The 25,335-nt window shown below is 44.8% G+C and overlaps 1 protein-coding gene across 1 annotated transcript; it reads right to left on the bottom strand.

The window, feature by feature from the left end:
- Nucleotides 1-231: 231 nt before the first annotated feature.
- On the bottom strand, nucleotides 232-24,967 carry colgalt2b (collagen beta(1-O)galactosyltransferase 2b). The gene is made up of 12 exons (XM_070960909.1): nucleotides 24,689-24,967; nucleotides 10,336-10,446; nucleotides 10,111-10,228; nucleotides 9,248-9,382; nucleotides 8,958-9,162; nucleotides 7,563-7,682; nucleotides 7,072-7,145; nucleotides 6,705-6,811; nucleotides 6,098-6,230; nucleotides 4,439-4,566; nucleotides 4,144-4,350; nucleotides 232-1,020 (listed from the first exon to the last, which is right to left on the bottom strand). Exons 1-12 carry the CDS (start codon nucleotides 24,922-24,924, stop codon nucleotides 747-749), a joined length of 1,848 nt encoding a protein of 615 aa, XP_070817010.1. The 5' UTR covers nucleotides 24,925-24,967; the 3' UTR covers nucleotides 232-746.
- Between the last annotated feature and the right edge of the window lie 368 nt (nucleotides 24,968-25,335).

Raw genomic sequence — 25,335 nt, 5'->3', positions numbered from 1 at the left:
GTGTGTGTGTGTGTGTGTGTGTGTGTGTGTGTGTGTGTGTGTGTGTGTGTGTGTGTGTGTGTGTGTGTGACATCATCTAAAGACACTCCTGGGTATGGTATGTCAGCCTCCCTCCTCCCACACATGTTCAATTCTGTAAACACTCATATGTCCATGCACACACACACGCACACACACACACACACACACACACACACACACACACACACACACACCACTTAAGAGTTGTTTCCAGACAGCTTTAAGATTCCTTTATTCCTCCGCTGTCCGTTAAAAAAAAACACACACACATCTGTTCTTTTTAAATAACAATCATCCTCTCAAACAACATAAAAATTGATTTGCGAGAATGTTTTTTTCTTTCACGTCCTGCAAATAATGTTAGCTGTCTTCCGTGTGTTGCTTAAGTTTTCTAAGGCCGTCACCGTCTCCGCGTGCCCAGAGGAGGCACAGGGGGGAATAAATAAAGCTTTCATCAAAGGCCTGCTGGCCCTCGTCCCGGATTCTCCTCTTCTTCCTCTCCTCAGTGTCCCTACGTCAGGCAGCAGAGCAGATTGACATCTTCACCCTGCTTTTATCCATTTAGACACCAGTGTATGTGTATGTGTGTGTGAATGAACGTACAGTATGCCAGCTTGTAGTTCAAGTGTCTTTTCAAGTGTGTGTACACACAACGTTCACTGTGTGTACCGGGCATTGTGAGTCTCTCTCTCTCTCTCTCTCTCTCTGAGTCTCATGTCTCTGTATCAGAGTTCGTCCCGTGAAGCTCGAGCCGCAGGAGGCGGCGAGTCTCCGGTGACGCTGTTCTGCGCCACGGGGCGGATTCTGCCCTGCTGGGCCGTCTTGCGGGCATGCTGCCGGTCCCAGTCTGTGGCCACAGCCTCGTCGTCCCAGATGGTGGAGGTCTCCGTGTCGCTGATGTAGCCCGGCTCTCCGGTGTAGTGGGTGGGGTAGATGAGCAGCGGCTCCACGGAGAAGGCCTTGAGGTCCCTCTTCTCAAAGTACGACATGTACTCAGTGCTGAGGAGGACACACGGGAGGGAGGGAAACACAGAGGAGAAGAGATGTTATGGACACTGAAGCAATTTAATGATGATTATGACAGTGAGTAATGACTGTTTTCATTAGCAGTTAACCTCTTCAGTGTATGATAAATCATTTCAGCCATAAAATCTCAGGAAAAAGGGCTCTCACATTCTCCCACAGCTCAAGGTGATGTCTCATGCTGTCTGGTATAAAACCAAAGATAATCACTTTACTATAATAGAAAACAAAGGCGATTATACAGCTTGATTTGGTGGAAAAGGCTCTGCTGTTTGATGGAGATCTCAAAGAACACGAGCAGCGATGAAGATTCCTGGAGATTAATCCCTCTTAAACATAGATGAATATTAGATTTTAGCTCAATCAGCAACACCAACAATATAATGTAGCACATAAGGTGAAGGTTTGAAGACACCGTCCACCTACATGAATATGACTGGCCAGTGAGTGTGATGCATGGATGAAACAGCTGATGCCAGTTCACTCCAGATGTCTGCAATGATTTGTGAGTGACTGATGTCACCTGGCTGCAAACCAATGCTACCAACCGAAATGTGACCTTCCACCAAAATAATGATGCTCGACTCAGCCCGTCTGTGACTGTTCTGTGCCAAAGGTCACCGAGAAGAAGGAAGGCCAAACGTCGGCAGAGTGCTCAGTCATTGCTGTTTACATGACGATTTGTCATTTTTCTGCACTTCTGATGAAGTCCTGCTAACTGGAAGTTCTGGTGTGCACAGTCATTGTACCGGAATTGAATTTCAGCACAGACAGCAAATTGGCAGGATCTCAAATAGAGGAACAGGATGCTTTTCTCTACTGCAGCACAATTTAGTCATAATAGGGATGTTTTCATTGCAGTTTACAAAATCACATGCTTTGCAAGATCACACACAAAAACAACGGGTAGAAGAAGTCAGTTTTTAGCCTTAAATTAAGTTGAAATTGGTTTAGGTGGAGATAATTTAGATGATTTATACGATGTTGAGTCGTTTTAGCTATAACATAGCATCATATATATTTATAGGTCAAATACTTGAAGTATAGTAATAGTGTCTAGGCTGTCAGTTAAATTATAAAATGATAGTATTAGAATAAAATTACATTAGTTCCTGCTGAAATGTGCTAGAAAATAAACAATAGTCATGTAATGAATCACCAGAAAGTTCATCAGAAGCTGTTCTGATATTTGTTTCTGTCATTTTTCAAGAAAAAATGTCAACTTCCTTTGGCCATATATGAGAATAAACTGAAGATCTTTGGGTTTTAGACTCTGGGTCAGACAAAACAAACAACTTGAAGACAGTCTGCTACTACTGATTTAATCTCAGCAGCATCTTCACGTGGTGTTGTAAGCTACCATTATAATGTGGCACATTATAAACAGCAGAAAACTCTACTATCAGCCAGTCGTGGTCAGCCTTCAGGGAGGACTGAGGGCTGCTCGGGTGTGACACGTCAGCCGGGTGGAGTCACGCTCGTGCAGACCGATCACCACAGAGGTCAATTCCCTGCTGTCCAATTGCCTGTTTGAAGCCTGTCAGCAATCCACGAGGACGGTGAAACCCTATACCTTTATTAGAGCTCAGACAGCTGACCTGCTGCTGCAAACAAACACATACTCACACATATTTTCCATGCAATGAGGCCTTTTTCACTGAGTTTACTGCCATGTGTTTCACTTACTTCTGTTTATGTGTGTGTTGGAGCTGAGGCTTTACTTAAGAGGACAGCGGGGACTCACCGTACAGCCAAAAAACAACATGTCTAACATAATGTCCAGTTTAAGCACACAATCCCATCCTGTTTATTTATATATACATATTTTCCCTGCCACCTTTCCACATTTCTGTCCATGTTTCCCATTTCTTTTGCTTTTACACAAACACACCTCCTCTCACTGTTGAATACACACACCGCGTATTCACTAGTATTCTATACACTGCACACTGGACACACATCTCCTTGTATTTATATAGTAACACACACTCACACAGTGTCCATCTCCACCCCACCCCCACGCTCAGGCCTCTATCAATGGGAATCCTGTCCCCTTCTCCAACCAGCAGGAAGAGCTTTGCTGGCCCACATTCCTCAAAGAGAGAGGAGGAAGGGGGAGGAGAGGTGGGTGACACAGGGAGGGAGTAGGTGAGCAAAAAAAAATTAAAGGACTTGAGGAGGGTGAGGGAATTCAAAATAAGTTTAAAAAAAGCGGAAGAAACAGAAATGAAAAATGAGAAGGGAGGCAGGAAAGGTGGCGGGCTGACTGAAAGGATAAAAAGTAGAAAATGGGATGGAGAGAGGAGGAGGAGGAGGAGGAGGAGGAGGAGGAGATCAGGGCTCGGCAGGAATCCCCCAAGGAGAAAAGAAAGAGAAAAGCAGGCATTGTGTGTCCTCTGCAAGGCACCGTACCCACTGAACCCCAAGAACAATCCATGCCCTGTGTGTGAGGGAGCACAGAAGAAGAAGGAGAAGATGGAGCAGAAGAAGAAAGGGGTGGTGCTGGAAAGAAGGAGGGACATGAGAGGAGAAGGAAAAAGGGTAAGCCAGGAGACATATAGGGAACACTGGCGCTAAACTTGACGGAGGTTGTGGTCTACCGCCAGAGAACAAAGTAGTAAACTACACACTGCGCCGCAGTCCGAAAGGCCTTGTGTATGCGTCTATGTATAGATAATTACTGTACAGTTGCTCCTCTGCTCTGCTTTATTGCCCTCGAGTCTGTTTTTGTGCATGCACAGGATCCATGCATGCCTAAATTTCACTAGCTGTGTAGTTTAAATTGCATCTTCAGATTTGTTCTGAGTGTGGATTACCTGATATGTCCTAATGTGAGAGCGCACCTGCAGTCGTCTATTTGTGGTCCTCAGTCAATATTTGCCCGTCTGTTCGTTAACCAGACCGTCTAAAAGGGTCGTTTTGTCTGTGTTTGTGAACATTATCCGGAGATAGTTATTTCTGTAGCTTTGTGGTTTTATGCATTACAAGCCTCAGATAAACACATGCCTTTGTATCGCATGTCCATGTTATCATGTTAAGTGTATTGCATTTATGCAGCATTGTAATTTTAAATCAAAGGAAGCTGATGTTAAGACTGACTTGGGGTGTTTGTTGAACATGACGGGCAGGAACTCGTCGACGGGCAGCATCCTCGTGAAGGGATCTGCGGCCAGTAACTTCCTGGCTCCTTGCTGCGACAGCGCGTAGCCGAGCGTCCAATAGGAATAGTCGGCTGCAACCAGGTTGTTTACGCCATCCACGGACTGCTCCGGCTGCTGCACCTGCATACGTTTGCGCCCCACGTAGCTGCAGCAGAGACAGAAAGTGTGCTGATGAGGCTTCACACAAAGGGGTGCAAACATTTAGCCGTGTGTGTGCGGATGGGCGTCCTTACATGAGGTCCCAGTCCAGCTGGGCTTTGTCTATGTCATCCATTATGGCCTGCAGCCGTCGTTTAAACCTGGGCTCAAACCTCACATCGTCCTCTAAAACAAGAACCCTCTCGAGGCCAAGCTCAAGCACCTGACGGTCAGAAAATGCACACGTGTTGTTAAAATGGCAGAATAACAGCTGGGGTTTGGTTCTGCCATGCTTACTCGTTTTATAGATAAAATGCATTGCAAAATTGTAACAGGACATGTTAACCACAGACCACTGACATACAGACAGACTCCCTGTTGAACCTCTTGAACCCGAGGTTGGTTTTCAAAAAGGCCCTCAAGACCACCTTCTGGGCTTGTGACAGGGTACTACGTGAGCAAACCATTTTCAGATTTGGTTGAGAGATTTCTGTATTTGTGAGTTTTGTTTTTGCTCTTCTCGCTTTGATGCAGTTTTCATGGTTAAAGGTCCTAAATCACACTAGCGGTTGACTTCATGAAGCCCACCAGTTTATTCGTTTGACTATGTCCTCTGGTTGCCATCACCAGCTTTAGTAAACTCCAGTCAACAGTCTAGATCAGCTCACACTGACTACTATTAATTTCTCAAAGCTGGAAACATCCAACACCACATCCACAGTTACGATGCTAGCTTAACTAGCATACCTTGTGTTGCAGCGGTGTAGCAGCTTGATGCTTCAGCTTATCAGTGATGATGCAGGTTGTTAACATTATTTGGAGCCACAAATGATCAATTAACCAGCTGGTTTTTGACTATGTAATGTTATATAGATAGAACTTTGAATAATAACCTGGAGACAACCTGTTCACTGCACTAACCTTCTTCCTCATATTAGCTCATATTACTAGGGATGTCAGTTTAACGCGTTAATTAGATTAATTAATTACGCTGCAAATTAACGCGCTATAAAAATTAACGCAATTAATCATGAGTGGCAAGTCAAGGCGCAAGCATTTTAAATTTGGCCCTTTGAGTGACCCGTAGGCTGCAGTGGCAGGTAAGCAGGGTGACAACAGACATGGATGCGACACCGGAGAGCGAGGCAAGCCTACTTGGACCTTTGAACGGCAAGTTTATTAATAAAAAGAACAAAGACGGGACTATTAACAAGAACGCAGTGATTTGTACCATGTGTAAAAAAGAATTTTCCTATCACCGTAGCAGCTCCAGCCTGAATTATCATTTAAACGCTAAACATGTAGTTGCTGCTAGTGCCGCTAGTGCTACCGTGAGCTCACTCCGCCAACCCACACTTGCTGAGTTAGGAAAACGAATGAGCAGAGCCACGACAGAAAAACTGACAAACTCAATCGCAAAGTGGGTTGTTGCTGATTGCAGGCCGATTTCAATCGTGGAAGACGAGGGCCTAAAAGAGGCGTTTCAGATAGCGTCATCTGAATTTCATTTATGAAGCACAATTCACCAATAAAAATGTGGATATCAAATCTTCTCTTCTTGGTGTATTCAATTGATTAGTCATGCACTACAATTTTGTAATGTCCTAGAATTCAAATTCTTTATTTGGGGACCTTTAGCAGATATGAGATTAAAATGCGATTAATTCGATTAATTAATTACAAATCCTGTAATTAATTAGATTAATTTTTTTAATCGCCTGACAGCACTACATATTACCCTTCACTGCTCTCACCTGCATCCATATAGAGTGATGGCTGAGGAAGCAACCAATCTCCCCTCTGGTCAGGACTCGACCAGAGTAAGGGTCCTTGTAGTGAGGCATCATCTCTATCCCCAACGCCTGCAGCTGGGACGTATTGAGAGCCCTGAGAGAGGAGGAAGGGAATGTAGGAGTGGTATTGGGACAATAAGGATATTTCTTTTAACTGTAGTTGTCATTGAGCAGCAGAGTCGGTGAAAACAGCTTCACTACAAAGTCAAACCCAGCAAGCTGCAACAAGTAAAACATTTTGCCAGACAAACAAAGGCTGGGAGAAGGATTAGGACATTCTCAAAAGTGGATTAAAGTAAGCGGCGAGGAGGGAAAGCAAGTCGAGCGTGTTGCTACTGCAACACCAAATCACTGTTTAGACAGAATGTTTGGATGTAGAAAAAGCAGCAACAGATGGGAGGCAGACGTTCAGGGAGCACAGTTAGAAGCGTATCAGATGTCTCAGGTAGAAAAATCTTAATTTTGTTGTGGTGCAGAATAAACTGAACTTCAGCAGACTCTTTCAGCATCAAATCAGCATTCAGGTCAGTTCATCGAGTGCATGCGGGGCCGCATGCTTGTGACCTACTTGCCGTCCACCGCGTCTGTCAGCGTGGCGTGTAAACCCAGCGAGGCCATTGTTTTCAACATCCTGGTTCTTCTATCCAGTCGACGCTTCAGGTTAATCAGGAAAATCTACACATGTCAAACAGGAAAAACAGAGACATATTCATTTAGGAGAGAGCGCAGTGCATCTTTCTCTCAGTGTCACTGAGGAGATGCATGAAGAGGACAGATGAAACAGAAGCTCAGGTCAAGGCGAGGGCAAAGGAAGAAGGAGAACATGGAACACAAGGAAAGGAGAAGAACTACAAAAACAGGAAGTGGGAGTTGCTGATAAACAGTGAATAAACAGAGAGACAGAAGCTGAAGAGCTCAGCACGCCCAGAACTCACTTCATCAAAGCCTATCCTGTCCTGCGGTGATGGCGGAGAGTACAGGTGCTCAGAGGGCTCAATGTTGTGGTCAACTGTTGACAGAGAGAGGAAGGAGGCACGAGGTTAAGACAGCAAAAACAGGACAGGAAAATAACCGAATTTCCTCTGGATTGTGGTGGTTTATTTAATTTGGTTTATTTGGAATCTGAGCAGAGAGAAGAGCTGTGAAGTGAAGAATGAGTGAGGGGGTTGAAAAAACAGGGAGGGAGGGAGAGAGGGAGGGGGAGATGGAGAGAGAGATGGAAGGGGGGGATTAAGGCAAAGAGGGTTGACAGGATGCAATCATGAAGGGTCGCGGAGGTCAAGAAGGAGAAGAAACAAACCTGAGAGAGACACCAATCAAGGACAGTAAAGTCACAACAGCTGTGTGTGTGTGTGTGTGTGTGTGTGTGTGTGTGTGTGTGTGTGTGTGTGTGTGTGTGTGTGTGTGTGTGTGTGTGTGTACTCACTCAAAGCCTCCGTGATGGTGTGTATGAAACTCTCGCTTTCATCTTCCACATTCTGCTGTGCTTTGAGAGGGACGGGCAGGAAACCGTAGTGCTCTCTGTTACACACATACATCTGCACACCTGGAAAACACACACACACAAAGTTTGGTGAATACGACCTCTTGACCCAAACATTTCTAATATGCATGAAAATTAGTCCACCCCCGGTCCTCAAATACATTATGTTGCCCTTTGAGGACACAGGCACCGAGATCTATCCACAGGCAGTTTGAGGCTACGTTTACACGTAGCAGGTTATTTTGGAAAACGGATATTTTGGCTCCTCCGTTTTCAAAATAACGTCATTCACAGAACCTCGTTTTCAAAAATGTCATTTATATGAACCCGGATAAATACGCCGTCGAGCGCCATCATAACTATGCCAAACCTATGGGCGCGAGTGTAAACATAGGTCGCTCACATGACGTTAAGTATTTTCAGTCGCATGTTGTGACGTTTCGGAACCTAAAACGCCGTTTAACCCTGTTTACACGCCAACACATAACCGGCGTTTTCAGAAATTTCCACTTTGGCCAGAGTTTTTAAAAACCGTGAAAAAGTGTAAACATAGCCTAACAGCCATTCACACCAGGACTCACGTGACCCACCCATTCTCAGCCATCAACACCTATTGTGCCAGCCACACCTTGACTCATGTGACCCCAGCGACTCACACGAAGCTGGGCAGAGCTGTGATCCTGCAAGAGCATAAATGCCTGAGACTCCCCACCAGTCAGTCAGTTAGAACTGAAGAAGCCTTTAGGATGAGAGGCACAACATCTTCTACAACCACAAGCACTTTGGAAGCACTTAGAAGCACTTTGATGCTGATATTTACGTGTACTTTTGTGCACTGCTGTGTTGAAGCTAATTTGTGAGGTAGAAGAAACCATGCGCCTGTGTTTCTGTTTGCATATCTGTTAGTGTTTGTGTGAATGCCTTCATGTGTTTACTCTGTAGTTAGCGAGGGAATGCCACACGCTCTTGATGCCTATGAAATGGAAAACTTAATAGTTCTGTTTGTTCCCTACGGATGATTACTCACGTCAAACACACAAATCTGCACACACTGATACTGTTGCACACTTGCAAACAGTCAAGAAGACAAACACATGGATCCATTTTTCTGTGCTTCCACTCATCTGCCTTAATCTGACACATGTGCATAAAACCAATAAAAAGCCCTCAGTGTTATACAGCAGTGCACATGCAGATTAAAACCAGTTTGTAATCAACTGCTAATGCATGAAAGAAGTCACTGGCAGTCCTCAGTTCATCAAAGTGAAGCAGCCATGTGAGATCCGCAGTCCTTCTACAAATGTAGTAGTTTGTTGTGAGCTGAGTTTTCACACTGACCTGCTTGACGTGCTGAGAAAGCAAATACCATGATGTCATCAAACGCCCAGCTATAGTCCGGGTGGGGAGGGTAGAACGCCAGGTCCCTGCTGGATTCACGACGCAGGTCTAATAAGAAGGTGCTGTGCACCATGGGAACGGGGAAACAGCCGAGCCGCTTCCACTCCCTGATCGGCTGGTAGTCTGGGGTTCGCTTGTAGTAACCCTGGCAGAGAGGAGGGAGGTGAACACAGCAGGTTCAGGCCATGAATCGAGCTGAGCGGAGGTATGAATTTTCGTCCAGACTGTACCTGTGGGGAGATGCCACACCAGAAGTTGGAGTAGAGCGAGCGAGACTCTAACATGGGAGCCACCAGGGTCAAGTTTTCAGCCATCAGCATGTTCAGCACGCGGGGGTTGGTCAACAGGTTGTCGCTGTCTACGAACTAAAGAGAGAGAGGGGCTGAGTGTACGAGTCACTCATTGTATGATAACAGGTGTGAAAGTAAACCGGAAAGAAAAAACTTTCTAATGGAGGCCTCAAATTACAAATGTCACTACACATGATGCAAACAGCCAGCGGTGGAGAAGAGCTCACATTATTCATTAAAATAAAAGTAAAAATACTATAGTTCAAGTAAAAGACCTGCAAATCTTAGTGAAAGTACAAAAGCATTCGCATCAAAATATTCTTGAAGTACCAAAAGTAAAAGTGTATAATGGCCCATTTCAGTAATATATGTTACTGGATTGTCATGATTGATGGACTAATGTGGTCATTAATGTTGGAGCTGGTAAACGTAGACCTCATTCTAATTATACTATACTGCTGTATACTCTGGTGTTTAATCAGTGAGCTTCAGTCACAAATGTGAAAAATCATGTCATGTTTCCAGTTTTAAAACTAAGTGAAGCAGCAGAAGTTCACGGACGTGTTCACTGATTGGCATCAGCTGTTTCATTCAGGCTCCTCAATCACCGGCTGTGTGGCTGCCAGCTGACGAGTAACATCCAATCACACTGATTGGATGCCTCTTTCTAACCTGAGCAAACACAGTAACTATGCTTGTCTGTCTGTGCAGACTTTGCAGTATTGTCTCTCATGTGGAGGCTGACGTGTGCTGTCCATGTACGTTTTAAATGTTATTATATTTTCTGACAAATCAAACCCTACCAGGATGTAGTCAGCCCATCGTTCGCGGGCAGCCTTCAGCGCTGCCTGTCTCAGCTTCATCACATGGTTGAACCTTGAAGGAGGCCAGTGCTTTGGACCCCACTCGTCTGTGTAGGACCTGATACAGAGATTAACGCAATCAGGAAACCAGAACAAATCGAGGACAGAAGTCTGAATTACTTTGATAGATGTTAGTAAATGATTCCCACGGAGACCACGGCTCACCTCGGCTCCTCCATCGGTCTCCACTCCACGTAGTGGTAGACATGCTGGGCTCTCTTCAGCCATTCTCTCAACATGGCAGTGGTGTTGTCCACATTATGGTCTGTTGCTGCCCTGAAACACCAACAGACAACACAGGATGTCAACGAAAGGACGCAAACCCTCATGACGGAGCAGCCACAGACAGTTTCAGGCTCCCCGCTGAAGCGCATCTGCTAAACACCTGAGATGCAAACCGCTGTCCCTGTGGAGAAACAAGCCTCTCTGCTGTCAGGACATATGCTCCCACTGAAGAGGATGTGAAGCTGAAACATGATGCAGAAAGCTGCCATCAGTTTGAGGAAGAGATGGGACACTCTGAGCCATCCATGACATTCAGACAGCATGTTATGAGAAGATGTTCGTCTAATTACTGTCTGACTTTACAACCGGCCGCCTCAGCGCTGTAAAGCTTCTTTACTGCCTAATTAACTTCACTGCTGGAGCAAGTGTGAGGAGTCACCGTGCACACACGCAGATTACTCTGAGGCACGCTGGCTAATACCGAGCACATGCTAACAGAACTCTGGAGACGGCTGCCACCTTTCCAACGGTGTCTGCGGGTGCTGGACAGTCAGCAAAATGACCTCAGCCTGAAGGTATTTTACTTAATCTGAATGTGAATATCGATGCATCCTCATGCACAGCTGCATCTTATTTGTCACTCTTGCGAGCGCACTGTTTCTTCACCGCTCGGAGAAGACACTGCGTCTACTGTGTGTATGTGTGGACGAGTGTGTGTGTGTGTGTACATTTGTGCCAGAGAAATTAAAACTGTAAAAACTATCACTATCACTTCTACACATTTGAGTTCCAGAAAAATAAATATCACCTGTCTTTGCATTTAACTTGGCCTTTACAGAGGAAAGGTCAACAGATTGTGAGGCAGAGGCCTGTACTTGAATGTGTGCATACAAGCACACACACACACACACACACACACACACACACACACACACACACACACACACACACACACACACACACACACACACACACACACACACACACACACACACACACACACACACACACTTAGTGAGATGGAGTTTTCCACTGCCTGCTGTAATATTCCTTGCTGTACTCTCTCCAAAATTGCACCCAATTTTAGACTGGCTGGACAGAGATAGAAACACACACACACACACACACACACACACACACACACACACACACACACACACACACACACACACTCGTGCACCGTCTCCTTGTATTTTCAGTAAGTACACGCTCAATATAGAAGATAACAGTGTTGACACTCTTCATTTTTTTTTTTTAGCACAAATAGCAATACAGAGACACCTGTTTTCACACAGACATGCACACAGATGCTTATGCCGACACACAAACTCGTGCGCAGTCTTGCATTACACACAAGGATTAGTCATAGAGAGGTGGAGCGCTCTTATGTTTGGAATTTCAATAATCTCCAGTCAGACAGATAAATAGCTCATCAGACAGGACCAGCAGCTGGAAAGAGGCCTGAAGGAGATGCAGTGGTCAATAATTTTAATAGCATGTGTGTGTGTGTGCTTGCCCACACTTGCACATGTGTGACAAAACATAAGGACGTTAATTTTTGTGTCCGGGGAATGTTTTTACAGCAGTGCGACTGGTGATTTATGTCTTGCACAAGTGGTGGTTTACAATTGGAAATGTGCCTGTTTGAGTGTGAAAGGTTAAAGATGTGCATGTGCAAGCGCATACGTGTGTGTACCCGTGCACAACTGGCCGTCGAGGTAACACAGGACGAAGGTGACTATTGATGTCGAGCTGTTTTTTTATTGTAGGCTAGAAACACTGAATCAACTGACTCGTTGGTAATGAGCTGATGTGCACAGGTATTTACACGCTTTTTCAACCGCTAAACTGCACATCGCTCGGGGAAATAAATGTTCTCTTCCAATAACAGACACAGCTGCAGGCAGGGATTTAAGAGGAGGGAACTTCTGGCAGGTAAAGAACAACACGTGTCATAGTAGGTGGGAACACAGAGTACGTATATACAGTATGTGCCAGGAGGAGTGTGTGATAGAGGATAAAGAGCTGAACATAAGCTGAAAATGAGCACGATTGTTCTTTGACGTTCCCATCGATAAACATTTTGGTGAATTCCTCACAGGCCTAATTAAAACCTTTCCTAACGGACAAACGATCGAGCTAACTTTGTTTTACAGATATGGCGTTAAAATGCTAATGATGCTTTTTATTGGGCTCACAAAAGCAGAGGGAATAAAAATCTCTTTCTCTATTTTTAAAGGCTCTTCTTGGCAGGACGTACGCGTCCTGCGTCCAGGCCATCAGTCGGGAAAGGTTGATGGTTGTCTACAGAAGAGCAGAAAACCCCAACCTCCAAAAGAAATGTGGGAACAATTACTTCAATAAATAAGGAATAAAAAGGAAGCATTATGCTAACTCCATTGAGGATGATGCATTTATGGTGAGGGTTGTTTTGTTTTTCAGCAGGCCAGCCCCTCTGAGCACTCTGCGCTCATCACCAGCGTTGCATCTCAGTGTGCCTCATGAGCTCTGGACGTCTGAGACTTAACGATGTGTACATCCAAGCAACACATGCAGAGTTTTCGCTCAGGGCTCTGCAACGTGCTCGATCGGGAGAAGCACAGGCAAGAAAATCAAGCCTGGAGTAAACTCATCCTCGCCTCCATCTCGTTTTATTTGAGACACGTTCGTTCTTCTTCAGGAGGCAACTATGCGCTCCTTCTCCTCAATTTCCTCTACCTTCAGGCAAGAAAAGCCACTGCAGCTGTACTGCACTGTGACCTCTGAGCCAAGTTTAAGAGCCTTCGTAGATCCCTCCAAAAACTTTGTCTGTGCCAAGCCGATGTCTCAGCTGATGAAAGTACAGTATTATGAACATTTTGTCCATCTGATTCTGGCAACTCCATTGTCACAGCTAGCAGCGTTTCATGGACGTCTCTGACAGTGCTCACATCTGTACAGGCTCTTGTATCCTCGCTCTCACTCCTCCGTACCTCAGTATCTTTCTCTTTCTTGCCTTGTGCTGCATCTCTTCATTCCTGTTTTGAAGTTTACAGTAAGCTGCAGCCTCATTATTCTGCTGCCTGCAGCTTTGGGGTCGGGCTTCCTCTCCCCTTTTTCTGTCTTTATGATCAGCATCTGGACAACACATGCTTCCCCAGGCCTCACCTACACATCACACCACTCCTTTTCTCTGTCGCTTCATCCATTTATTTCTTCCCTCGTTAGCTAACCTCCGTGCAATAGACCATCTGTCCTGTCACCTGTTTACATGCATCAGTCCCTCTCCTCATGTCTGCTCCCTCTGGCACAAGGCATGCACATATTACACCTGTCCTTAATCAGTGCTGCAGCAGCTAGTGTGCAGTTCAGCATCAGTGTAGAGCAGATAGAAAAGCAAACCCTTCAAGTGTACTTCAAGTAGTCCTTGAGTAATTCTTGAGTATACTTAAAGTGTAAATAGTACACTAAATTAAACTGGCACAACTCTGGCACAAGTGAACTGAGGTGAAAATCCTGATTTGTGAGCATTCAAAACACACTTGCAATAAAACTGTATCACCAATGTGTTGGAAATATACTTAAATATATGTAAAGGTGAAGTGAAGTACACTTTAATTAGTCTTGCTATCACAAAGAAAATAAGTATACCCTTCATAAGTACACTTTATTACTGTTAAAAGTATTTGTAATTTAGTTTACATTTTAAAAACACCTCAGTAAAACTGATAATACAAGTACTTTGAAATACCACTTTAAGTATATTCAGTTAGTATATTCATGCATTTAAGTAGAACTTAATGACCTCTGCTTAGAAGCACCCTTTTTAAAAGTGTATGTCAAACATACTTTAAATTAACCACTTTTACTACTATACTATACTATACTATTACTGATACACTAAAGCATAATACTTTTTGACCTGGGAATTGGAAGGCAAAACATAGAGTTTTATAGATAGATTTAAGATAATTAATACGATGAATTTGTGTATTTCCTACATTACTGTGAAACCTTGGTTTGGTCACATGCAGTAAAGAGCAGCATTACGTTGGTCACATCTGCATCACCCAACACGATTATTTACCTGTTCACCACTCTCTCTGGCTCTCTCCCTCCCACTTGTTAGGGATACTGCATGAGTGTGTCAGATAACAGCGAGTGTGGGGAAGGCCGACATCTGGCCTTAAACACAGGGGCTTGTCCCTGAAACTGGCCCTTTTAGGTAAACACAGGTCTGAAAGGCTCCAGCAGGCCACTGTCTGCTGACTGTTGATCAAATAAACTATCTAATATCACTGCCAATAATGACGGGGTGCTGCATATAATTAAGAAGCAAGAATGCCTCTTTCAGACCGGAGCGTGGATGCCTTTAAAACATAATAACCGTGCTTGTGTGTGTGTCTCTCTGTTGACTTTGCAGTATAGTCTCTGGTTTGGTGGCTGACGTGGCTGCAGGCCTCTTGATGGTCTCGCAGGGCACAGGAGAAAGAGGAGGAGTTAGATGGGTAGAGAGATGGAAGGGGAAAGGGGCAAGAAGAGTGGGAGGGAAGGCGGACGGAGGGGTTGGTGAGGCTGGACCTGCTGACTGAAATTCCTCATGACTCTCAGGGTCAACAAAAGTCGCCAAAGCCGGCGGGCTTGCACGGGAGTGTAATATTCAGTATGCAGATTCAAGACTAGGAAAAGATATTCATCATGGTTACATATTGAAGAAAGCTAGTGTTCGCTGTTGGTAGGAGACAGAATCAGACCACGCTGACCTCCACACTCCTACTTTCTGTTTGCATTGGAGGTATAGAATTTTTGTACTTCAGACTGGTCCAGTATGAATATGCAGTGATTTGTTGGGAGCCTGCGCTGAAGCTGAAGTTACAGTGGTGTCTGCACAGACCAGTGGCACAGAGTCAACCTCTTCCCTTTGGTTGTATTATCAGAAACGGAAACTATTCAACCAGCCAAAAATGTTTTACTGTCTGGTTCGCTTCTGCAAACTGTCCCTTCCAATAGACTTTACACTGAAACGATATAATTCACTTAAACGCAGAAAGTTTTACGAAGAGTAAAATCATTTCATCTTGGCGGTGCCTGACTACGCCAAATTCCTGCCTAATCCATAAATGGGCAAAGAGGTGGAGCATGGGTGGAGCTGAGGTGGCTGAATGGAGCCTGGCTGCTGAAGCTTAGCAGCTAGCTGTCACTCAGAGCGGCGTGCTCATGATTATGGATAACTTTAAGCCTTAATATAATTTAAACATGTGAGTTATAGCGAAATTAGCTATAGAGACTATAACTGTTTTCGTGGTCTATAGGGACTGACTCACTCTTGGAGCCACCCTCAAGGGGCCATTTGAGGAACTGCAGTTTTTAGCACCTCCATGTTGGAGGCCGGAGGTTGCTGCTTGATTCTAAGAAACGTAACTTTGGGTAGCAGAAGATTTTAGTTGGTTACCAGAGGGGGCGAATTGAGCAACTCGCCTCCTGTTCTCTTAATTTATGTGTCCCTCATTGTGTTCCATGGCACCAGGAAAAGCTGCCCTGGCCCTCAGCTTTTTAGCCAGGTTTCAGGAGAAAACTGTCTTTCCCTGCAGCTCTGGACCGATTTGGTAAACTCTCTGAATACAAGTTTAGTCCTCATAAACAAAGTGTGTCCCAGTTAACTTCAATACTCTCCGGGACACAAGCAGCTAATTACACAATCTAAATATCCAAAGCAAATCCAGTCATGCAGTCGTAGCAAACATTTGAAACACTCTGGTTGATGGATGGAAGAAGTGATGGAGGAACAGAGGGATGTCGGGAAAGAGGGAGGAAAAGAGAGGGAGGGGGAGGAAGAAGGGAAGGAGCGGGAACACAGCGGTTAAGCAGTGAAATTGATGACACAGACAGATGGAGAGGCAGGTAGATGGTGCAAAATTGGATTTCCTCTATGACAACACGGGCACCAGTCTCTCTAATAAATACTCCACTGTTCGTGAAAACATTGCTCTCAATGACCTGACTGACAAACAGTGGACCTGCTTCTTCCTCCCTCTCACTCTCTCTGCTTCTGCCTCCTCTTCACCTAATCTCACTGCATATCCAGGCCCCCCCTCTCTCCAGATGAGAGCGCTCATACCAAGATACCATTGTGTTTCAGAGTGTGCCAACTCTACCATTGCTGCGCTGCCAAGCCCTTACAATACTGCTTGAAGTGCGCTGGAACACATGGGGCATCTAAGGAGGAATTTAGAGTCCAGAGCCAAGTCCAGGAACGACCATTTTCACTCCAGGGGAGACAGAGAGAGAGAGCTCGAAACAGGCTCTGAGATGGGAAAATCAATCCTCTCTGTTTACTGCGCTTGATTGAACTGATATGTCAAGTCTGCAGAGAAAACTTTCCCATGAATATCTTACTGCTGCAGAGCAGAGAGGATATGGCCGGACTGTTGGCAGGTACATCATCGGCTTTACAGCGTGTTTGCTGGTTGAGGCTCAGTGAAGGGTTTGGCAAAGATCAGGCTCTGAAGTCACTGCTTGGAAAATGGACATTGGGCCACATAGTAATTTCTGCAATAACACCTCATCATTAGGTGGGAAATGTCTTTATTTCCACAGATAGCCTGCAGGTATTTGAGCTGCGCAGTTAAAAAAGTGACTCAGTGCATCTTGAGGTAGACTGCACAAACATTGCAAAGTGATGTGTCACGTGTCATGTGTGCGTAGCGGCCTCTTCACACCCGAACAGTAAAAAAACACATCAACTGCATGAACACAGGTACTTGATTTGGAATCTGTGTATTCATCCGCGCGTGAAAATAGTCCCTAACAGATGCACCATTTGCTCCTGTTTGATTATTATATGCTAAAAACTGCAGTGCCCAGCTGTTTCAGGACATCACTGAGGCCTTTTTCAAGTGGCGCTACACATTTTTGAGCCATTTGTAAAGATTTCAGTAGGGACAAACAGGCGTGGGACAGAAGGCGAGCGGAGGTTTGAGCAAGCATGAACAAACACATTGTTGGTTTTGGTCTTTTCATAATATTTGTTCACAAGAAGAAGAATAAGAATAACAGCATTCTTATATATCCTTTAACTTAAATTGGTCATTTTGTGACTTTATTCCATTAAAAACTTGGAATTTAACTGTTCAAAGCGACACAAGCAATGTGTCTCAAATATTTATGTTCAGTATGGAGGGAATATATTTCAGATGTAGTTTGAATGAAAAGCGATGACTGATGGCGACAAGATGCTGCCAGATGTGTTCTGACTATTTTATTTGAAGCCATCTGAGACTCACAGTTTTCGTGTCTGTCAATGAGCGAGTAGCTTTGATGTCATGCGGCCTGTAAAATGTTCCATAATGGTGATGATATGCATCAAGTCCACAGGTGTGACATTGGTTTTCAAAGCAGAGACAAGCGTCTTCTTCCACTCCTGTGAGTTTGTGTCATTACGAGCTGCTTATCTGGGAAACGTCACCCTGCGTTTCTGGAGATTTTGTCAAATATCTGACTAGACGTTCAAAGACCTTTTTTAGTTTCATATGGATCAGCTGTGACTGCAGAATAAGACTCCTCAGGTGATACTGATTTGGAGGTCAGTGATGATCTTGGCCTGTTACTCTCCGCATGGAGGCTCTGGCTCTCTGTGGGCTTTATGAGGTAATTAGGAAAGTGAATGGAAAACAGAGACTGAGCCAGAGGAGCAGAGCAGAAACACACACCCATTATGTGTGTAATAGCATTCAAACACACGCATGCATTATGTGAGAGGAGACACACATTCACTCGCACCAGAACACTGAAGATAATCAAACACATTCATTTCAGTACAGAGTGCCAGTGCTGTGATCTAACAACTATTGACACACACCAAAAGCACATGCTGCTAATCATTCACAAATGCCCACGTTGTCGGCACCAGATAGCACACAATGGCCGATCCCATCCTGGTAATTTATTCCATACAATTGGATAAACTGCGCCCCTAAAATGACCAAACGAATTGGGCTTCACGAGTGCACTCCCACGGAGGAATGGGGCCTGAGGTAACACACCTGGCATGGTGAACCTCCTGGGGCCACTGTCTAACATCATAAAACTGATAACCTTTTGTGCCTGTTTGATTTGTTCCATGAATGGAAATGAGGCACAATAGACCTGCTCAGTGAAAAGCACCTAACAAAGCCAAAAACAAACTATCAGAGGCTAAAAGGGGCACCTCCAGCCTGGACAAGTGCGTGCAAGAATGTATTTTCAGTCGAGACGCTGTGCTCGACAACTTTCGTGCATGTGTGTGTTAATGTTTCAAGTAAATACTACATGTTCTATCGTAAAATCTGAAGCTCGCGTGGGAAGAATATAACAGCAGGCTAGACGACACGATCCATATGATGGAGGATATTTAAACCTGTAACGAGCTCAGCTGCTGCTCTCGCGCTCGGATCGTACTTTGCGGTGTTTTACTCAACGTTTTACTACTGTTGCGTTGTTGTTTTTTTGTCTGCATAGACCATTTGTTTCTATCTCTACTCCATGTGTCGATAGTGGGTTGGTCACTGCTCTGCGCGCATGAGAGGACACCAGGATTTCTTTTCTAAAAGGACACTGGATTTACAGGATAAAGGCCGCCCGGCAGCGTGAAAACCAGTATAAATTCTGCTTAAATGCACCTGTGGATGAACAGATAACCTGCAGCCTCGCTCTCACTACTGGATGATGTGTCTCTTCTTTCCACAGAGCCAATTTTTCATTTGGTTTTGGCATATTTGAAGTAAAGAAATGGCCTATTTTATGTTATTTTCTATGCAGTTAATTGTCTCTGGCCAGTAAGTATCTCATCTTAACTTCATAATTGACTCATAATTGATGTAATTGATTAAATTTTCCAAGTAACTTTTCACTGTCGGTCTGGATTTAGGCCCTGAGGTCAAAGCAGAGCAGCCCTCAATGAACACATGAACAAACACGAAACATTCAAGGTCCCATTAGGGCGCAGACATCCTGGTTTAACATGTTTTCTAAAATGTCAAATTTGGCACTTGGTGCGAGCAGGGCAGGCCTCTGCAAAGCCCAACACAGCATAAATCACACAGTCAAAAAGGCGAAAACTCATCACTCAAGTCTAATTTTTTATGGTCCGTTTACTGCTGCATAACTCTGTGCACTTGTCAAAATGACTTTAACATGTTTATGTCATGTTGCGTCATATCACACGGGGCAAATGATGTCTATCAAACACTCGAGCGGAGCTGGATCTGCTTTTCACTAATCTCACATCAGTCTCCTCATGACATGATATAGGAGCTACAGGACACAATTACATAAAACTTCTCTCAGTGTCTGACAGGAGCTACAGTACACATGGCACCTCTGTCACTGAGGCATTCAGCATGTACCTGTTTGAACAGCTGTGGAATATTCTTCCCTCATAAAGTCGCATCGTACCTCAGGGTGCACTAAGATTTACAATTGTACCAATGCTTCTATAATAATAGATATAGTTGGTTGTAAATACCATGATTTCATCTCCATCCCTGCAATGTTTATGAGTATTAAGTCCAATGACGCTCATAAATATGGTGGTTATATGATAAATGAGCAAATAAACAATTGTGAAAGCGAGGGAGCCAGTCCTGCGGGGAAGGCTGATGATGTCAGAGCTCTGAGATCTCCTTTATGGTTCAGTCTGTCTCTGACAAGTCTACAAATCATCATCTCATCCCCCAGCTCAGCACCTGGGAAATCACTCCACCACATGAACACAGCCGGCGGGCAGCAAGACATAGCGACAAGCAGCGTCAGGAGCAGAATAATGGCCTAAACTAGAGAGCATTGTCTGCGCTGGGCCTCAGGTGTTGAGAGGAAGACAAACACACTTCACTGCTTATGAAATCTGCTATGATGTGCTTTGAAGCTGCTGCCCAAAAACAGTAAGTCCTGCGGGCCAGGTGCAAAACTCCACTGTTAACTGGCAAAAGATAAAAGAAGTTGAATTCTTTGCTAAACTTCTCACTCATGGGGAGTCCAGGTCGCTTTAAGGCTGTGACACTATGTAACCTTGGTTCATCCACCCAATCATCCACCCTTTTTCCATGTGTTCATGTGTATCTTCCTGTGAAAATGACAGAAGAGCCATAGAAACACAGTGATCTTCAAATTGTTTGACATTTTGGGAAATATAAATCTTTTTTCTTCAAGAGATTTGGATGAAAATAGCTAGGTTAGCTGTTACCTGTTTCCAGCCTTTATGCTAAGCTAAGCTAACCACCTGGACAACCAACAGCCAGCTGACACTTTCTAAATCATCTGATTTGCATGTGTTTGAGCTCAGCAAAGAAACCAAAACACCTAAACTTATACAGACACAGGAACGTCAAATCAAGACCCCCATTAGCCAGGTCACCGGACCATCTCGCTACAAGGTGGCATTGCTAACCTGAGCCTTCACGCTGACCTTGGCTTTAAAAGCTTTTACACCTGTCACCATGTGAGACCAGAGCTGAGACACATTTCCTTGATCTAACTCTAATGTTTGCCTGCTGTGGCTTCTGTGATCACACATTTTCCTGACTCATAGAAACTACTGGGTCCTACTGTAAAGCAGGATCACCCCCAGCTTGACAACTGATCTCTTGACCTTTCACTGTCAGATTATTTGCCTTTGTGGAGGACAATATGAATTGTCTTGCAGTGCTTTACCATTCTCCTATTAGGTCAGAAGAACAGGCAACAGAACCAAGGGATAGAGGGGACTAAACACGGTCAAGCCACTGTGGGAAAGTGGATTAACCAACCTACTAAATGCCCTCTAGGTAATTTCCCAGCATTGTTGACCACCTTCTCTCTGCCTGACCATCCCCCTCTTTCTCTAAATTCCTGCATTCTTTCATTCTTTAACAGCAGTGTGAGAGTCTTTCTCACCACTTTGCCACTTCTCTATAGACCTGTGCCCACTTGCAGAGGCAAAACCTCCGAAGGCAGATTTTACTGACCGCCCCAACTGTCCAGATGAGTCAGGGCTGAAGTAACAGGGTGGAGGAGGCCTGACCTGGATCATCAGCACAGATTATCCCATGAACAGGCTCAGACTGGAAATTTTGGTCCTCCCAACATCCTCAGACTGGCCAAAGCCTGTCTAGATTTTTGGAAACATGCATGAATTTTGTCATCTGGCCGAGTTGTTAAGCAGTTTAAGGCTCTTTGAGACAGTCATCATGTCGTTTCAACAACACCTGATTTTCCAATCGTTTTTTGTGACTCTGATTGTAAATCTTGTATAAAAAGGGACTTACACTGCCCAGATCATCTCAGATGTCAAATTTCATGAAAGAAGTCTGCAAATTTCAGTATCATGCTGGTACTGCAATGCAAATGCAAGCTTTTCTGGCATGTCATTGACACATTTACAATTGTATACTCAAGGACGTCTTGTGGTTGCAGTAATTCACAAATTTTGAAAAACCTATTTTATTGACTGATCTATTTATACCACCATTGACTGCTGGCTGCTGGCTGCTCTTAACCGTCTGTGTTGCAAGTGATCAACAACTGCTTCAGTTTCAAATCTTCACTCCACAAGGAGCAACGTTGCAAAAGGCGGGCTGGGCTCGGCTAAAAAAAAAGGTTTACCTCATCTGCTGCAGGCCACATTTTGGCTCAAAACTGACATCCATAGAAAAGTTTGGCCTCCTCTTCAACTGCACCATCTGTAGATTAATTCATACCTGATATGTTATGATCCACTAAGTTAGGCACAATGCAATATGAATAAATCCCTGTTTTTGTTATCTTTGCCACCATCTTCACTGCAAGCCTGGCAGAGATCTGCATTCTACCGAGTGCGCTCGTCGAGTCTGTACATATTTTCAGTAAACTGTCCTGCATCAAAAGGAAAAAGAACAAATCAAGTGGCATATAATCCTCCAAGTCCCGCCATGTGTTCTGCACTGCAGAGATCTTGGTTAACTTTTCTAACATCCTCCAACTGTTCATCCCCCTAAGATTTCTTTCTGTTTAAGATGTTACACTCAGCCTCTTCATCTGCTTGTCTCATAAAGGCTCGTTCACGCAGATGCAGAACAAACAAACATTAACACAGCACCAGAAAACTACATTGGTCCCACTGGAGGGTAATCTGGAGGTTACAGGGGAGCTGGGGTCCTGCTGTCTCCCCTGGATTGCATGTTTGAAATGAGTAGAGGGGAGATGAAGAGGAGGAATAATCCTCTGCTGTGCTCAGGCCTGAAGCTCCAGAGAGGAACATTTTGTCCCCTCACAGAAACACTGGTGGTATTATCTGTTACTGCAGTTCTTTACATCAGTCAGTATGTGATCTATCCAGACAAGCTGTGTGATAGTAAAACTGAGCTACCTGGCTGCTTTACGGGTGAGGATGTGTATCATATAACCACACAGTCCCTGGTTTGAGTCCCGCTGGGGTCCCTCATCTCACATCACCCCCCTCTATTTCAACAAGTTTCTTACTACTCTGTGCTTTCAAACATAGTATAAATGTTAAATGATGATGAAGTTATGGCAAAGTCCTTTACTTCCTCTCATTACACACAGTGTTTTAAACTGTAGTTGTCCTGATTGTCATATCACAATCTACTAACACACTGTTAAGTCCTATAATGTGGATTAATGCTTTAAGAGAGTGTTAAATAACAATTTGGCATTTATTGGGTGGTTTGGCTTCCATGTTGGCCTGTAATAATGACGACAAAGAGAAACAAAGAGGCACAGAGCTGCAAGAGTTATGTCGGGTCATTTTCTTAACCGATTTAGCCACAAAAAGCCAATGAAATTTTTTAAAATCATCACTTTAACAGTATTTAAGATGTGTTAAGTTCTTTGCAATTTTTCCTTTAAATGCATCACCACAGAAACAAATCAGCACCACATACTACAGTGTCACTATTCAGTAGTTCTTATTTTCATCGTTTAATGGCTTCTTGGATGACCCTCACACAATTTCCTCCATGTGCTAAAAGGCTCATGTGTTCACTAATAAGCTTGCTGGATTTAAAGCCTAGAGCATCTTAAACTTTTATATACATACCAGAATACTTTATAACAGCTGATGAGTGGTAGTGGAAAGACTGGCTGCTGAAACAAGAAAGAACTGGCTGAATAAAACACTCGTGTGTCTCAGTGACATTTTGCTGTGACTGTCCTTGTGCGCACACTGGACTGATCCGCCTCAGATACACACTGGGATTTCTTTTTTCACCCTGGCTGCACTGACTGTGAGGCGGAGAGATGCCGCTCATAACTGATGGGGCCCTTCCTCTGTTAGTTAAACCCCACAGTCACATTTCTCCAGAGAGAAGGGCCCCTCTCTGTATTGAGTTTCTCCAGTGTGCGTGTGTTTTGGTGAGGGTCTCTGAATTAGAAACAGGCAGTGGCTCTGCAAACAAAAACAACACATTCAGCAAGGAAAAGGGTGGGAAACAAAACAGAAGAATGTGTCTCTGGGAGACGGACACTGGGGGGGAAAGCATTGCAAACATCCTCCACCAGAGCTGCTTGTGACTGTTTTATCCTCCATCTGACATTCTTCACGTCTGCATTGTGATAATCAACCTGCCTCGAGTCCGAAATCTCAGATTTTGGTCCGATTTTCGAAAAGCCTGCATAACCCTCATGCAGATACGCAAGGCGCACACACACGCGCGTTTTACGCATGACTTCCCAGAACTCACACACACACCCCCCGCCTCAGTCCTGCTGTCAGACCAACTCAATGTCTCCTTTCATCCCTTCACCTGCAGGGTCTCCCTTTGATAACTTCGCATTATCTCAGTCTGCTCGTATGAGACCAAACACAGTACAGGACCCTACCTGGGGTGAGGCCCCCGTTCATACCTGCCAGCCCTGCTGTTTTAAAGCCCCGTTTCCGCACGTTTGTGCTGAATCAGACGGAGGGAACCGTGATTAGGGGTTAAGCCTAACCCAACATGCACAACAGCTCTTTCATCTTCTTCCACAGTGTGCAATTTGGATGCCGGCAGACACGCGAGGTAAGTACATCGTAAAAAAGCAGCAACAGGTCTGAGAGCCGATCCTGACAATCTGTTGTTGTAATTAACGCGGACGCACGCTGCTTTTCATCACAACACGCTCCACTGCAGATCACTTGCCACATCGTGCACTGAAGGCGAGCCCGCTCTGAAAATGCACATTTGAAACTTCTGAAAAAGATGATTTTAACTCTAAAACTGGCTGTGACTTATAAAAGTACTCATGCCTGCAGAGCGCACAACAAAACTTTGTATGAATCGGCCTGGAAAGCCGCGGTTGCATCCTTATTTTGTGCGTCTCTCACCAGATCGCTATGCGCTCCTTCGGGTACTCCAGCCTCTCGATGCAGCCCAGGTAATGTGGCAGGCTGTGCGCCGCGTTACGAGCCACGATGGCGATCATAACCTTCGGCTTCAGCAGGGTAGACTCGGACTTCACCGGCTCTTGCACCAGCGTCGCCAGCTCCGACGCGCCGCCGGGCACCAGAGCGACCAACAGCGCGCACAGCACACCGACTCCCACGGCCCCGACCGCCCGCATCTTCGCTTCCAGATTCCGCCGTGAGTCCCGAGCCTGTGCGAGTGAGGGAGGGAGTGAGCCACGGTGGGAGGGGGGAGAGAGGAAAGGTAAAAGAGGGGCATAGGGTGGGTGGAGAGCTTCCTCTGTTACCCCTCCTCCTCCACCTCTGCTGATGGCTGCTGCCGCATGTGGCGCGGAGCCTCTTCCTCCCCCTAATAATAGATAGTATAAACATGATAAAAACAAACAGAAAAGGGCTCATGAACGCATCAGCTACTAATGACCAATGTTTGTGCTGCGTGGTTTTTGTGTGTAAGGTGAAGGACACCATGTTCTAAATCACTGCCCATGTTGTCTGTCTGCAGCTCAGTTCATTCCTGGCTGTTTCTCCTCCTTAATCCTGCATGTTTTCTGAAAGCTTCTCTCCTTTTC

This window comes from Chaetodon trifascialis, chromosome 4 (assembly GCF_039877785.1).
Source record: "Chaetodon trifascialis isolate fChaTrf1 chromosome 4, fChaTrf1.hap1, whole genome shotgun sequence".
Lineage (NCBI taxonomy): Eukaryota > Metazoa > Chordata > Actinopteri > Chaetodontiformes > Chaetodontidae > Chaetodon > Chaetodon trifascialis.
The sequence above is the reverse complement of the archived record's forward strand: the minus strand, read 5'-3'. Positions and strand labels throughout refer to the sequence as shown.

What these genes read in the sequence shown, in the direction of transcription:
- colgalt2b (XM_070960909.1), bottom strand. Translation starts at nt 24,924, where the DNA reads ATGCGGGCGGTCGGGGCCGTGGGAGTCGGTGTGCTGTGCGCGCTGTTG. An exon ending in ACAGGATAGGCTTTGATGAA is followed by an intron (nt 6,812 to 7,071) that starts GTGAGTTCTGGG and finishes TGACATGTGTAG; the next exon opens with ATTTTCCTGATTAACCTGAA. An exon ending in ATCACTCTATATGGATGCAG is followed by an intron (nt 4,567 to 6,097) that starts GTGAGAGCAGTG and finishes TCTGACCGTCAG; the next exon opens with GTGCTTGAGCTTGGCCTCGA.